The following is a 16,242-nucleotide window of genomic DNA, read 5'->3' as shown; positions in this document are numbered from 1 at the left end:
AGGTTGATCAAAATCAGCTCTCCTGCCCTTGCCCTAGGGTTGGGAGGTAGGATGCTTGGGATCTGGCAAGGGAATGGTATTCATATTCTACCATGTGAACCCCTTCTCCCATTCCTCCCCAACAGACCCTGCATTAAATCTTGTATCTTGGAACCTAGATATTCTATCCTCCCTCTCACTTCCCACTGCTTTGAGAAGGCTGAGGCTGGCATTTATCTTGGCTTCTCCTGATATCTTCCCCTATACTTCTTAAGGCCCCCACTGCCTCTCCATTAATCATTGCATCTCTTCAGATTCTCCCACTACTTGGGGATTGAGTGGTTTGGTTCTGACAAGGAAGCAGGGGCTGGGGCTGGTGTGGGGGTCTGGAATATCTAGGGTCTGGTGGATCAGGATATTTAAGCCTGGGAGGGGAACAAGATGCCTAGGTCCTGGGAGGAGAACAGGATGACTTTGTCATGGGCAGATAATGGGAAGGGCGGGGGCTAAAGGGCCAAGAATCTGGGTCCTAGGGAGGAGACCCAAGTGCTAGAGGGAGTGAGGTACCTGGATTCTAGGAGGGGAGGGGGACTGAAAGTGGGAGAAAGAATCAGGAAGCAACAGGAGTGACAAGATGCCTGGGTTGTGGGAGGGAATGAGAAGAGGTGGAGGTTGGAAGGTCAGACATTTGGGTCCAGGGGTGGAGGGACCCTTGCTGGGTCAGAATCTTGGATGCCTGGGACCTCTTGCATTGTGACTCACCCCTCCCCCTCCTCCTTCCCCTTGCTCAACCTGAAATCTCCCTTGGGAAACACCACCCTTCAATGGGGACCAGCAACTGTCTCATGGGGTAGCTGAGTCATGGGGGAGTGGAATAGGGAGGGGAGGCGGGAGGATAAATAGCAGCCTAGCCTCATTAGCTCCTCTCTACAATCCCCAGCACCCTGCCAACATGCATCCTGCCACCTTAGTCTACACTTGCTCCTTCTTGCTGCTGGTAGGGGCTTTGCCTGGCTGGACAGCTGAAGTAGACCCCTTTGGGAAGGTCATTGAGGGCATCAACCATGGGCTGAGCACTGCTGAAAGGGAGGTGGGCAAGGCCCTGGACGGCATCAATCATGGGATCACTCAAGCTGGCAGAGAAGTAGAGAAAGTTTTCAACGGCCTTAGCAGCATTGGGAAAGAGGCTAGCAGGGAGGTAGACAAAGGCGTCCAAGGGATCAACCACAGTCTGGACCAACTGGCCCATGGAGCTGGCCATGCTGCTGGGCAGGCAGGGAAGGAGACAGACAAAGTGATCCAAGGCACCAACCATGGGCTCAGCAACGCCGGGAAGGAATTGGACAAGGGCATCCACGGTGTGAATCATGCTGTCGGGCAGGCCGGGAAGGAGGTAGAGAAGTTTGGCCAAGGGGTCAACTATGCTGCTGGGCAGGCCGGGAAGGAGGTGGACAAGTTTGACCAAGGGATCAACTATGCTGCTGGGCAGGCCGGGAAGGAGGTGGACAGATTTGGCCAAGGGATCAACCATGCTGTTGGGCAGGCTGGCAAGGAGGTGGACAAATTTGGTCAAGGAGTCAACCATGCTGCCGGGCAGGTTGGGAAGGAGGTAGAGAAGGTTAATCAAGGGGTCAACCATGCTGCTGGTCAGGCTGGGAAGGAAGTAGACAGATTTGGCCAAGGAGTCAATCATGCTGCCGGGCAGGTTGGGAAGGAGGTAGAGAAGGTTAATCAAGGGGTCAACCATGCTGCAGGTCAGGTTGGGAAGGAAGTAGACAGATTTGGCCAAGGAGTCAACCATGCTGCCGGGCAGGTTGGGAAGGAGGTAGAGAAGGTTAATCAAGGGGTCAACCATGCTGCTGGTCAGGCTGGGAAGGAAGTAGATAGATTTGGCCAAGGGGTCAAGCATGCTGGTGGGCAGGCTGGCAAGGAGGTGGACAAATTTGGCCAAGGAGTCAATCATGCTGCCGGGCAGGTTGGGAAGGAGGTAGAGAAGGTTAATCAAGGGGTCAACCATGCTGCTGGACAGGCAGGGAAGGAAATAGACAGATTTGGCCAAGGAGTCAACCATGCTGCTGGGCAAGTTGGGAAGGAAGTGGACAAGTTTAACCAAGGGGTCAACAATGCTGCTGGGCAAGCTGGGAAGGAACTGGAGAAGGTCAAGGAGGATGTCTACCATGGGGTCAACCAAGCCGGCAAGGAGGCCAACCAGCTGCTGAATGTAGGTGAACAAGGGTGGGGAAAATTGGGGTTCTGGGGCAGCTGAGGGAAGGAGAGGTTAAACATTGAACAGGCTGGGAGAATTAGCATGGCTGCTTCCTCTGGTGACTGGCAGAAAGGCTAGGGGATTACCCTTCTGCTACCTCCCCTTCCCTCCCTTCCCACAGCCTCCCATGAGTTGTACAACCAAACGGATTCCCATTTTCCTCTCCCCAGCTTACTTCAACAACCATTTACTGAATGCCAACTATATACAAAACACTGGCCATAGATAGAAAGGTTTTAAAAATTATACAACACCTGCCCTCAAGGAACTTCTATTCTACCAGTAAGAATACAAGGTAGAGTGTGATGGGATCAAAGAAGAAACTGAGACACTGCCCTAAGGAGTCCAGCTAGGAGAGAGCAGGAGGAAGTTGGATCAGGCTGTTAAGTCTGGCAGCCCCAGCCCTGAAGATTTACCTGTATGAGTCACTCTCCCTGTTCTCCCTTTCCCAGCTCTCTGCCCAGTGACAGAAGCTGGGCTAGATGTTGGGGCAAGAAGGTAGGTGGAGATGTGGTCCTGCCTTCAGGGAGCCGTTGATCTAGTTGAAAAGTTAGGAACGTCTAATGGGCGAGCCAGGAAACACATGTGAGATATCACACAATTACACAACATGATACAAACGGGTTCTGTTAAGTGTCCTGAGAAATCACGAGTAGAAGAAAGGCCAGAGTGGGAAGAGGTCAGTCAAGGGAAAGGGAGGGAGAATGGTGGCTGGTGCTGAGAGGAAAGCAGAAATGCTTACAAAGGCAGAGTCCTGGGGACAAAGGGATAGAGGAATTTGGTTTGTCAGAGGAAGAGCTGGGGAAAGACTAGGGGATGGGATGCCTGCATCCTCCCCAGTTCTCTAGTTGGTGACAGTCATTGGGATTAACAAGGTGGTGACAGCATCTTGGGTGAGGACCTGGCTTCTGCCACCAGGCAGGAGGCCAGGAGTGGAGGTGTGGATAGGGCAGGGCTCTGTGTCAGAGACAGCAATGATGCAGAATTTAGGATGAAGAAAGAGATGGACAGAGCTGGGATTGGGAAAGATTTGGAATTGCGATGTGAGGTTTGGCAGCAGTGGAGTTGCCCAGGGTGTCTAGGAATAGAAACAGGGAGACGGATAGGGCTAGGGTTAGAGATGGAGATGGTCTTGGGGACAGGACATTTATAACTGAGTTGGGTTTGATACCAACTCTGGGGTCCTGGTACCTGGCCACTGTCTTCATTCTCCCTTCTACCTGGAACACATTTTTAAAGAATGAAATACAAGGTAGGAAATTTGGAAGAGCCTAACATGGAGACCTGGGAACCTCTCCTCTTAATCTGAGAGAAGCCCCTCCCCTCTCCAGTAATACCAGCCTGACTCAATACAACTGGACCACAGGGGAAAGTTTTCCTGCTTTGTCTGCTCCAGCTTCCCCTGAATAGAGAGAGGTGTTCTGGGAAAGTTTGGGGGCCCCTAGGAGGTGAAGGGATTCTAACGTGGTTTCACTTTGACCCTCAGGGAGCTCATCACGGAGGAGCTGGCGGCAGCGGGGTAGGAGTCACACCCTTGAACTCTGGGGTAAGCTTTTTCTCACAAAACCTCTGGAAGGAGGAAAAATAAAGGGAGGAGGGGAGGGGCAGGGGTCCTGGGTTAGCAGGAAGAGGATGAAGGAGGAAGAAAGCTGGGGGACTGATTCTGTTTTCTTCAATTTCTAGGCCTCGGTCAACAGACTCTTCATAAACTTGCCAGCTCTATGGGAAGTAAGTACCATCAGTATCCCTGGACTCTTCTGTTTCTTAGGAAGCTCCTTGGGGCAGAGGGTCTCCCTGCCTCCTACCTGCCCCCCTTCACCAAGGAATAGCTCCTATTCTCATCTCTCTGCTGTCAGTTTTGGGTTATGGTGATGGACCCTTCCCTTCCTTCCCATAGTCTCCTAACGTCACCATTAGAGACTTGGGGGTCACACCCATCATCAAGCCATACAGGGAGTAGTGGGGACAGACCAGTCCATCTGCCAGTGTGTTTTCCCTACTTCCTTGGAGTCTAAGAACCTCTTTCCTTTACCCCTAGACCTAGTATCTGCATCACTTTGGCATCCAGAGAGGATTTCAATCAATTCGTCAATCATTAAGTTCCTACTATGTGCCAGCTAGCGTGCCAGGAACAAGTGATAGGAATACAGAAGTTAAACAATCCTTGCCCCACGGAGCTAACATTTTGCTAGACTTTTCTCTGTCATCTTTGATTCATATCCCCCACCCCATCACTGCTAAACATTGAGGACTCTGCTCTTTTCTAGGTTGAGGTGAGTCCTCCTGTTCTTCCTGGTAAAGAGCTTCCTCTTCTGTCCCTCTCTCCCTCACTCTGCTCACAGAGTGATACTTTGGCTCTTTGCAGTTGAGCAAAGCCCTCCCTCCTCTATCTGCTCCCTGACCTGAGGGTAAGGGGAGGACAGGCCATGCAAGGTGACAGTGACTAACATATCCTTCCCTCTCCATCAGCCTGTTCCTTCCCCTCTACCCCCACCAAAGGCACGGGGGCCTCCCTCCTTCCCCAGTTGCTCAGCTCCTAAGGACAGAGCTAGGAGAAATGACTCTCAGTCTTTGTAACTCCAGCATCTAGAAAAGTGTTTCATCAGGAAGACCCAAGTTCAGATCTGCCCTCAGACACTCACTAGATTGTGACTCCAGGCAAGTCACTTAACCTTAATTTCCTCATCTATAAAATGGTGCTTAATAATATCACCTATCTCCCAGGGCTGTTGTGAGGATCAGATGGGATAATAATTATAAAGTGCTTAGCACAGTGCCTAGTGCATAGTGAATGTACACAAATATTAGCTATTATTTTCATTCTCATCATTATTATTCATAAGAGCATAGCAATCTATTCCATCCTGGTGTTATGACTTCTGACCTCAACATCTGACAGTTCCTTCTTTGCCCATTTCTTGTCCACCTTGTCTTCCGGTTTCTCGCCACCTCCCTCATGCTCCTGAGCCCCCATTGACCATGCCAGGCCAGGGTGAGGAGGCTGGTCTCTACCACTGGTTCCATTAACCTTGTGCTTTCTCCTCTCCCTCTGAATCTCTCCAGGTCTGTCTCCGTCTCCTCTTACAACTGCTCTCTCTGTTTTTCTCCCCAGATCATCACCAGCATGGGCCTGTGAACTGACAGATTGGGCTTTGTCCAGCTGTGCTGAGCAGGCTGCTGTGGAATGGTCTTCCGAGTGCTTGCGGAGAACTTGGGTTGGGGAGGGTGGGAGGGTGCTGTGTGGGTAGGGAACCACTTCCAGGACACAAGGAGTGGGGGAGGGGGTTTGTTAATAAACATGATAAACTGGTACTCACTCCCCCTTTGTGTCTTCTAACATTTTTCTTTTTTTATTATGATCTTAAATGCAAGCGTTGCCATATACCAGGGTATGTGTATCCATATGAGTTTGAAAAGCTTGTCAAGGAGGTATAGGGAATATCTTTTAAATAACTGTATTGTCCTATTTAAATATTCCCACAGTAGCAGTGTTTAGTGAAAACAAATTTACATTTGATGACTTTGTGATACTAAAAAAATGTTATGGACTCAATAAAGTTTTCTTTATGAAAATTAACTCATTTTGTTTCTTATACACATCTGCTTGGAAAACTCTAGAATTTATTTCCTTTCACATTTCATATTTCAGGACTGTTGTGTTCGTTCTTCGTTGCTGAAGAAGACCATGCCATCAGAGAAATGATGACATGGCTTGTTTGTCATATGCATATGAAATCACGCATCTTGGTTATGCACAGCTTGGTTTTTTAAAGTATGTCATTCAGCCATTTCAGTTGTATCTGACACTTCATGAAATCATTTGAGGTTTTCTTGGCAAAGATACTGGTACCATTTCCCTTCTCCAGCTCATTTTACAGATGAGGAAACTGAGATAAACAGGGTTAAATGATTTGCCTAGGTTCACACAGAATTTGTTGTTGAGTCATTTCAGTTGTATCTGACTCTCCATGGCCACATTTGGGGTTTTCTAGGCAGAGATACTGGAGCGGTTTATCATGTCCTTCTCCAGCTCATTTGACAGATGAGAAAACTGAGGCAGAGAGGGTTAAGTGGCTTGCCTAGGGTCACACAGCTAGTAAGTATCTAGGCCAAATATGAAGTAAGGTTTTCCTGACTCCAGGTCCAGGGCACTCTCCACTGCATGGACACTTAGCTGCCCCATTTAAAAGTATCTATTATATTTTACATGATAATGCCAATACTGCCTTATTTTTTCATCTCCTATTCAACTTCTTTCTGTTTTCTCCTGAGTGTTTTAAAAATGTTTCTCAGAGGAATAAATTGGGAGGAGAAAGGGAGAAACTGAATGGGGCAAATTATCTCTCATAGAAGAGGCAAGAAAAAGCTTTTTCAATGGAGGGGAAAAGGGGGGAGGCGAGAGGGAAAAAGTGAAGATTACTCTCATCACATTTGGCTCAAGGAAGGAATAACATGCACACTCAATTTGGTATGAAAATCTGTCTTATGATACAGGAAAGTAGGGGAGAAGGGGATAAATTGGGGTGAAGGGGATGATAGAAGGGAGGGCAAATGGGAGGAGGGAGCAATTAGAAGTAAACACTCGGGGATGGACAAGGTCAAAAGAGAGAATAGAAGAAATGAGGGGCAGGATAGGATGGAGGGAAATGTAGTTAGTCTTACACAACATGACTATTATGGAAGTCATTTGCAAAACTACACATATATAGCCTATATTGAATTGCTTGTATTCCCAATGAGGATGGGTGGGGAGGGAGGAAGGAGGAGAAGTTGGAACTCAAAGTTTTAGAAACATGTTGAGAATTGTTTTTGTGTACAACTGGGAAATAAGAAATACAGGAAGCGGGGTACAGAAATTTACCTTGCCCTACAGGACAAAAGAGAAGATGGGGATAAGGGAAGGGAGGGGTGTTGGAAGGGAGGGCATGTTGGGTCAAGGGGCAATCAGAATGTATGGAATTTTGGGGGGGGGAGATGAGGAGAAAATTTGGAACTCAAAATTTTGTGGAAATGAATGTTGAAAACAAAATAAATAAATAAATAAATAAATTTTAAAAAATATTTCTCTGACATTCCTTTCTTTGTTTTTTAGATTTTGCATTACTCTCTCCCCTGCCCCAAATAAAAATCTTCCCTTCTGATAAATAGGCACAAACAAAACAATGTGCTCACTGGGTCATGTCTCAAAATGTATGTCTCATTCCACATCTACAAGCTCTGGAAACAGAGAAAGAACCTAAGCTCAAGAGTCAGAGGACTGGAGTTCAAATGCACCTCTTAAATGCCTTAGGCAAGTCATTTGACATATCCTACCTCAGTTTCCGTAGATCAAAAATGGGAGTGTTAGACTGGATGGCCTCTGAGGTCCAAGATCCTTATGACTTCTCTGGAAAGAGGAAGGAAATCTGGTTTGTTGTTGACCTTCAAGAGTTGTTGGTCATGGCATCAGTCAGACCTTCCAAGTTTTTCAAAGTTGTTCCCTTTAAAATATACCATAGGTATTATATAAACTTCCCTCTCCTGGTTGTATTCACTTCAGTCTGTAAAAAGAATGTAGGACCTGGAGTTAGACATTTAAGAGCTGGTTAAATCAACTCTTGGAGGCCCAGTTTCCTCATCTGCAAAAATGTGATATGTGACAGGATTGTTGTGAGACTCAAATGAGTTAAGATTTGTAAAGCGCTTGGCAAACCTTGAAAGACTACTTAAGTGCTAGCTATGATCAGTTCAAACAAGTCTTCCCAGACTTCTCTAAATAGCTGTTCTCCAAGCAACCCCTTTCTGGGGATGGATGGAGCAAGAGTCCTCACTCCTGGAAGGAGTCAGAGTTTGGGCCAGGGGTATTTTTGAGGTGCCCTCATCCTTCCTTCTTTCCTTCCTTCCTTCCTTCCTTCCTTCCTTCCTTCCTTCCTTCCTTCCTTCCTTCCTCTCTCTCTTTTCTCTGTCTCTATCTCTCTCTCTGTCTCTCTCTTCTCTTTGTCTCTGTCTCTCCTCTCTCTCTCTGCTCACCACCCAAATGAGTGAATTGACTATTCGACACATTGATACAGTGGAAAGTAGTCTGGATCCAGTAGCAGAGGACCTGGGTTTGAGTCTGGGTTCTATCTAGGATGACCTAGGTGTACTTGAACAAATCCCTCAGTTCAGATGGGGTTTTCTGTTTCCTCCCCACTAACATGAAGGGCTTAGCTGAAAGAACAACTAAGGTCTCTTCTATTTCCAATGTGTCAATTCTATGAGTGTGAGTGAGATTCCCAGCCCAGTTCCTATGTTCCCCCTCTGTCTAATGCTATGAGGGATGACACTCTCAAACAGTTCTCCAGTAACAGTAAACATCTTGAGGTCCCTTCGAGTGCAGAGGACAGTCAGACAGTGAAAGAACCTGGGCTGTAAAGTCAGAGGACCTGGGTTCAAATTCTGGGGGAGGTTGGGGGAGTTACAAGGTCTAGCTAAGATATAGTGCCTGTCTCCATGGATCTCACAGTCTAAGGAGATCAAGCACCTGTATTGTATAATATCAAGGAAGTCAGTCAGTCAGCAAGTATTTATTAAGCACCTACTATTTGCCAGGTGGGCTACTAGTAGTAAAGCACCAGGACTGGAATCAGGAAGACTCATCTGACTGAGTTCAATCTGGCCTCAGACACTTAGTATCCAGGTGACCCTGGGTAAGTCACTTTACCCCTGTTTGCTTCATTTTCCTCATCTGAAAAATGTGCCGGATAAGGAAATGGCAAACCATTCCAGGATCTCTGCCAAGAAAACCCCAAAATGAGGGTCATAGATAATTGAACAGACTGAAACGACTGACTAGCAACACTGAACTGCCAGGCACAGTGCTAAGTGCTGGGGGTACAAAGAAGGGCAAAAGACAGTCCCTGCTTTCAAGCTCCCTTTCTAAAGGGACAGACAGTACGCAAGCAAAGAGGTACAAACAAAACACATACAGGGCAAATCCTGATTTATATCACTCCCATTTGTCTTCTCTCAATTCACAAGCCAACTCCCTGGTTCAGGCCTTCCTTTCCTCTCCTTTGGAGTATTGCAACAGATTCCTAACTGGTTTCCTTTCTCCCTTCTTTCTATTCCATCCTTCATTTTCGTTTAGTCATTTCAGCTGTGGCCAACTCTTCATGATCCCATTTAGGGTTTTCTTGGCAAAGATATTGGACTGGTTTGCCATTTCCTACTCCAGCCCATTTTTCAGATGAGAAAACTGAGACAAATAGGATTATGTGACTTACCCAGGCTCTCTTAGCTAGTAAGTGTCTGAGACTGGATTTGAACTCAGGAAGATGAGTCTTCCTTACTCCAGGCCAGGCACTCTATTCACTGGTGCCACCCAGGTGCCCTTGTACCACCTAGTTGCCAAAATGGCCTTTTTTTTCCCTGCAGTTTCTTCAACACATCAAAAGTTTCCCCCCATACCTGGAATGCATTCCATCCTCACCTCTGGCTCTCAGTATCCCTAGCTTCCTTCAAAACTTGGGTCAAATACCTTCTTCTACATGAAGTTTTCACCTGATTCCCCACCCACCCCACCAGTGGCTGGTCCCAAATGCCTTGCATTAATTTGTATGAACTTCTTTGTTGCTTCTCCCTCTTCAGAGCAGGCAGTGATTCACTGCTGTCTAGGTATCCTTGGCACCTCGTACAGTGTTGGGTACACAGCAGACTCTCACAAATCTCTCTTATTGACCATCATTTGTCTGACTTCTCTCTTCCCATGCAATCCTCTATATCTTTCTTTGAAGTCTGGATTCAGTCAAAGGGCTGCAATGAGGACCTAGAAGACCTCATGTGACCTCGAGGCTGAATGGTTCCCTACCCCTGCTCCACATCTTGCCTTACTTGGATGTGTGAAGGTCATGGGTTACAGTGGAATTAGCCTTGGCTCTGGAGTCAGAGAATGTGGATTTAAATCTAGCTGCTCATGCCTATTAGATCTAGAGCCTAAAGGGATGTTAGTGGTCATCTGCTTCAATTCCCTCATTTTACACAGAAGGAAACTGAGGCACATAGAGGTAGAGGAACTTATTTAAGGTCAGGCAAGATCAGGCTTTGAACCAAGGTCCTCTGAACCTAAATTCAGTGCTCATAGTGGGGAAGTGTCTCAAAATTAAACAAATAACTATGACGTTATTGGCACAACAACTGTAAGAATCCACCCCACCCTTGAGGAATCTGTGTTGAAACCAAAGATGCCAGGATGGCAGGGAGGGAGAGACAGGGTGCCCTCCATTGACTGGTTATCTAGATAGAGTCATGAGAGACATACAGACAGAGCCTACAGACACTTTTCAGCTTCCTGGCATCACTGGCCACAGGAATCGAGATTGAAAGCTGGCAGGGTCCTTACAGAGGTGGTTCTGGAGACAGAGAATCTGGGTTCAAATCCAACTTCTTAAATTTATCTCTAGTTCCATGGGCCTTGGCTTATTTTTCTGTAAAATGAGGTAGAACGTAACAGCAAGATTGTAAGATGATCAGCTGTGAATGACTTAGCTCTTCTCCACAATGCAATGATCCAAGACAACTCTGAAGGACTTAAGTTGAAAAATGCTATCCCAGAGAAAGAACTGATGGTGTCTGAATACAGACCGAAACAGACTTTTAAAATTTTTTTAATTTTTCTTGAGATTTTTTTGTCTATGTTTTCTTTCACAACATGACTATAATGGAAATGTTTTGCATGACTACACACGTATGACCTGTATATTGAATTTCTTGCCTTCTCAATGGGGAGGGAGAGAGGGGGAGAATTTTTAACTCAAAAGTTTTAAAAACATGTTAAAAATTGTTTTTACATGTAACTGGGGAAAAATAAAATGCTAAATAAAAAAAAGGAAAAAATGAAGGGTTTGGAAAGATGTCCTCTGAGGTCCCTTCCAGCTCTAAGACCCTATATAGTCTGGCCCAACTCCATCACTTTGCAAATGAGAAAGCTAAAACCTAGAAAGGTGGCTTGCTCAAGATGACACAGAATATTAGGTAGCAGAACTGTTATTCAAACCTAAGTTTTCTGACTCTAAATCCATAACTTTTTCTCCTTGCATTGGAGGAGTGCTGGTAAATATTTAACAATCGACTCTCCCCCCCCCCAAATATCTATGCATGACATACTTTTCATTTTAATCTGAATTATTGGTATTTCCATCACTTTCTTTTCTAGGCAATCAACAAAACAGTAAATTGAACCCTGATTTGTAGCATTTGTCAATTTCTGAGACGTAGTTGCTCACAGGGAAAATTTAACAATTGGCTTTGATTGAACTAGAACTAGCTCTAGCCTGCCCAAGCCTTGAACTTTCAAGGGTCCAGCACTTCAGCCCCATTGGAAATGGAAGAGCTAGCCTACTTTGCTACTCATTCTGTCCCTGACTTCTTGTTGTTCAATTATTTCAGTTGTGTCCAAATCTTTGTGACCCCATTTGGGGTTTTCTTGGCAAAAATACTACAGTGGTTTGTCATTTCCTTCTCCAGCTTATTTTACAGATGAGGAAACTTAGACAAACAGGGTGAAGTGGCTTGCCCAGGGTCACAAAACTAGTAAGTGTGGAGGGCTGGATTTGCACTCAGGAAGAGGAGTCTTCTTGACCTCAAGTTCATCACTCTCTCCACAGCATCACTCAGCTGCTCATCTCTGTGTTTCTATACTAGCCTCCTCTCCAGTCTTCACCCACTGACCTCATCCCCTCATAATACCCACTCATAATCAACAAATGCAGTAGAAACAGAGATAGAAAGCCCATCTCGGGGAAAAACTGAAATCCAAGGTGTATCTGTACAGGGTGTGTGTGTGTGTGTGTGTGTGTGTGTGTGTGTGTGTGTGTGTGTGTGTTACTGGGACAGACGAAAAGAGCAGGATGGTCCCTCAGGGGTTCAGGGAATCAGAGGCCTACAATGAGTGATCACTTTGCCTAGAATGAGCTCTGTCCTAGAGTTAGGGTCTCCTCTTTCCACCAGGGATCTTGACCTATTGGGTAAGATGGACATACTCAGAGGGGGAAAGGATTCTCTCATCCCTCAGGGTTTTAAATTCACCACTCCTTACCCCAACACAGGCCTCCCCACACTTTTACTCACCTCTTCTGATTGTAAACTGAGAATTTAATTAGCTTGTCTGGTCTTAGTGGTTGGGAAGACCTACCTACAGCATAGTTTCTCAGACATAAAGCAGAGGTTTAGAAATTCCAAAGATACTGAAATGTTTCTACCAGCACTTTTTGTAGTGGATGTGCTGAGAATGGGAAGAGCCGAATAAACCCAGGCATATGAATATAGTGGAATATTATGGAGCCATAAGAAATGAAGAATGGGAAGACTTCAGGGATGCTTAGAAAGACTTATATGAACTGATTCAAAGCAGAGTAAGCAGAATCGGGAGGGCAATTTACACACACAAAGGCCACCACAGCCTAAAGGAAAAGCACCCTGGAAGACTTCACAACTCTGATCTATACAATGACCTCCAGAGCTCTTGAGGGTGAAGGTTGACTCCCACCTATTTGCAAAGAGGTGATATAATATGTGTGAAATAAAGTAAAGTTTTCTTTCTTTTACAATTTTCATTTAAAAAAAGTCACTGTATTTTTTTTGGTTCTCATATCACTTTATTTTAGCATGTTCTCTCTTTCCTCAGTGAAGTATCACTTGAAACAAAGACTAAACAAAGAAAGAAAAGAAAAAGCACTTCCACAAAAACAATCCATCCATTCATCATGCGAACAGTATGTGCACTGCTCCATGGCCTTAACTCCCCACCTCTACAAGAGGGGAGGAAACGAAGGCACATATGTTCTGATGCAGCCAATATGATCATACTTATTTGTTATAAGACAGACTTCTGTGTAATCCAAATCTGTTTTATCTTCTGTGATTGCCTCCATCCCTTGTTTGGTTAAGAATGTTTCACGCAGTTGTTGTTCAGTTGTTTCAATCTTGTCCCTGACCCCATTTGGGGTTTTCCTGGCAAAGATACTTAGAGGGGTTTGCCATTTCCTTCTCCAGCTCATTTTACAGATGAAGAAACTGAGGCAAAGAGGGTCACATGGCTAGTAAGTGTCTGAGGCCGGATTTGAATTCAAGAAGATGAGTCTTCCTGACTCCAAGTCTGGCACTCTATCTGTTTTGTCACCTAACTACCTGTTTTGTGATATGACCTTAATATTCAGATCCAGTATCCCTATGAGTTTATTGTGGGATATGGTGTAAAGTGTTAGTCTAAACCTAATTTCTGCCAAGCTACTTTCTTATTTTTCCTTCAGTTCTCGTCAAATAGGAAGTTTTTCTCCAAATTGTTCAGGTTCCTGTGTTTATTTAGCACTGGGTAATTGAGACCAATTACTTCTTGTTATCCCTTATCTAGATGGCCTGCTACTTTAGCTTTCTATTTTTCAAACAATGCAAATAGCTTGGATAATTAATGCTTTGTAGTATAATTTGAGGTCTGGGATTGTTATTCTAAGGGAAGATTCTGATAGGGATGGGATGTGGAAGAAGGCATTGGGAAGTGATGGTGTGAAAAAAAGTAGAAAAGAGCATTAAAAAAAAGCATGTTAAAAACACAGTTCCTATGTCTCTATGATGGGATGCCCCTACATGGAAAAAGAAAACAGAACTCCATCTCGATATATGGACATCATCACAGTCAGAGACAGAACCAGGGGAACTGAAGACATGGAAAGAGATACCTCCTAGCATGGTGATTTTTCTTCATCTCTGTTTATTTCTGTGTTACTGCAACAAAATATTTGACTGATGCTTGAGTCCTGGGAGAGAAGGAGAGGGGAACTTTTGGAGGTAACTCTGCCCTTAAGTCCTGACGGGTCGAAGAGTCAGATGGAAGGCACTGCGCTGACTTTATTTCATGGATTATCCTCCCTGCTCCCTAACAGGCTCTGTTTCCCTCCACTGCTCTACCCCTGGGGGAGATTGGGAGATGGATGAGGAGTTATTTTGAACTGACCCACCCCTCACGGGGCAGTGATAAATTCACACCCATGCCCCCTCCATGAAAGGGTAAACAGGACTCTTAGGTCCACTTCCTTCTTCCCTCCTTTCCTCCCACTCCGTCCCCAGGGTGGCTGCCCCACCTACTCCCTCCTTTCTTCCCTGCCCTATTCCCTCGGCCAAGAGCCCAAATGCCATCACAATGACACCTTATTCCCAGGGCTATGGCCTTCCCAGACATCAGAATTCCCCAAGCAGGTAATATTCAGAGGACAATGAAAACAATTTGAGATGCTCCCTTCATCTGCTTCAGTAGCAGGAATGGGAGAAGAGGTTATCTTTGGGAATCAGACCCAGAATAGAGAAGGAAGTTGATAAGGAAATACTGGGGAGACAACCAACCAACCAATCAATCAGTCAACAAACATTCATTAAGACACTGTGACCCACATGTTTAAGAATATTTATAGGAGCTCTTTTTGTGGTGGCAAAAAATTGGAAACTGCCCATCAATTAGGGAATGACGGAACAAGTTGTGGTATATGAATGTAATAGAACACAATTGTTCTATAAGAAATGATGAACAGGTGGACTTCAGAAAAACCTGGAAAGACATATGAACTGATGCTGAGTGAAATTAGCAAAACCAGAACATTGTTGTGTTTGTCCTTCATTCTGGAAGAGGACCATGCCATCAAGACATGACTTGCAGTTGACTTTGATTTGCATGAGGGAGGACTGTGCAAGGTCACCAGCCTCACTTTCTTCTCCTGAGCCATCTGGGTCCAGTGGCCTGATATTCATCAGGATGACTGGAGATGGCCAAGGATGCAATGTGAGACCCTGGCCCTTTCAGGCTAAGGTCTTATCATTTTCTCACTTTGAGTGAGATACACTCATCCAATGAATAGGCTTCCTTAAGTAGTTACTCAAGGGATGGCTCCTTTAATAAAAAAAATCAAACTGGGAAGGGAAGACCCTTAGGGTTCCTGGGTAAAAGAGAAACAATTACTATTTAGTAATTACATTCACTCTGTGCTAGGTGAGTAGGGACCTGTTGTCCAGTCTATGAGCTCCAGAGTGAATTGAGTTTACGGCTTGATCTTTGAGCAAGAAATATAGCCAGTAAACCCAAAGGAAAAAAGGCAACTTTTGGTCATAGAAGTGTACTCTTCCCAGGGTAGAACACCAGAAGAAAGGAAAGGAGAGAAGAGGAGAGGAGCTGCTACTCACTCACAGGTTGTGTTTAGCCTTCTTTCTCGAAGAGGACCATGACATGATGAGGACATGACTTGCAGGTGACTTTGATTTGAGTGAGGCACGGCTGTACAAAATCACCAACCTCACTTTCTTCTCCAGAGTCGTCTGGAGCCAGTGGCCTGATATTCATCACAATGACTTGAGATGGCCCAGGATGCAGAACATTGTACATAGTAACAGCCACATTGTGTGATGACTAACTCTGATAGACTTAGCTCTTCTCAGCGATGCAATGATCTAAGACGATTCCAAAAGACTCATGATGAAAAATGCTACCCATATCAAGAGAAAGAACTATGGAGTCTGAATGCACGTCAAAACATACGATTTCCTCTTTTTTTTTCCTTTCTCATGGTTTTTCCCTTTTTCTCTAATTCTTCTTTCACAACATGACTAATGTGGAGATATGTTTAACATGATTGTATATGTATAGCCTGTATCAGATTGCATGCCATCTTGGAGAAGGGGAAGGGGAGGAAAGGGGGAAAATGTGTGTGAGAAACAGCAGCCTAGGGCTGTCTATCATCAAGGCCTCCACTTCCTTTCTGACACTCTATAGTCTGGCTGCCAACATCACCGTTCCCCCGAAGCATTTCTCTCCAAAGTGAAGAGTGATCCCTTGTTTGCCAGGTCCAACAGCCTTTTCTCTTTGACCTTTTCACAGCCTTGAACACTGTGGGTCACCCTCTCCTCTCTAGATTTTCATGATACTTGCTCTCTCTGTGTTCTCCACCTACCTATCCAACAGCTCCTCCTCTGTCTCTGCTGCTGGATCTTCATCCTAG

General features: G+C 45.3%; 1 protein-coding gene across 1 annotated transcript; it reads left to right on the top strand.

The window, feature by feature from the left end:
• Positions 1-896: 896 nt before the first annotated feature.
• SBSN (suprabasin) lies at positions 897-5,822 on the top strand. Its single transcript, XM_072616315.1, has 4 exons — positions 897-2,200; positions 3,732-3,791; positions 3,929-3,973; positions 5,358-5,822. The coding sequence occupies exons 1-4, from the start codon at positions 932-934 to the stop codon at positions 5,379-5,381; spliced, it is 1,398 nt and encodes a 465-aa protein (XP_072472416.1). The 5' UTR covers positions 897-931; the 3' UTR covers positions 5,382-5,822.
• The last annotated feature ends 10,420 nt before the right edge of the window (positions 5,823-16,242 follow it).

Source organism: Notamacropus eugenii, chromosome 5 (genome assembly GCF_028372415.1).
Source record: "Notamacropus eugenii isolate mMacEug1 chromosome 5, mMacEug1.pri_v2, whole genome shotgun sequence".
NCBI classification, from domain to species: domain Eukaryota; kingdom Metazoa; phylum Chordata; class Mammalia; order Diprotodontia; family Macropodidae; genus Notamacropus; species Notamacropus eugenii.
Note: the sequence above shows the minus strand (reverse complement) of the source record. Positions and strands in the feature narration are given on the sequence as shown.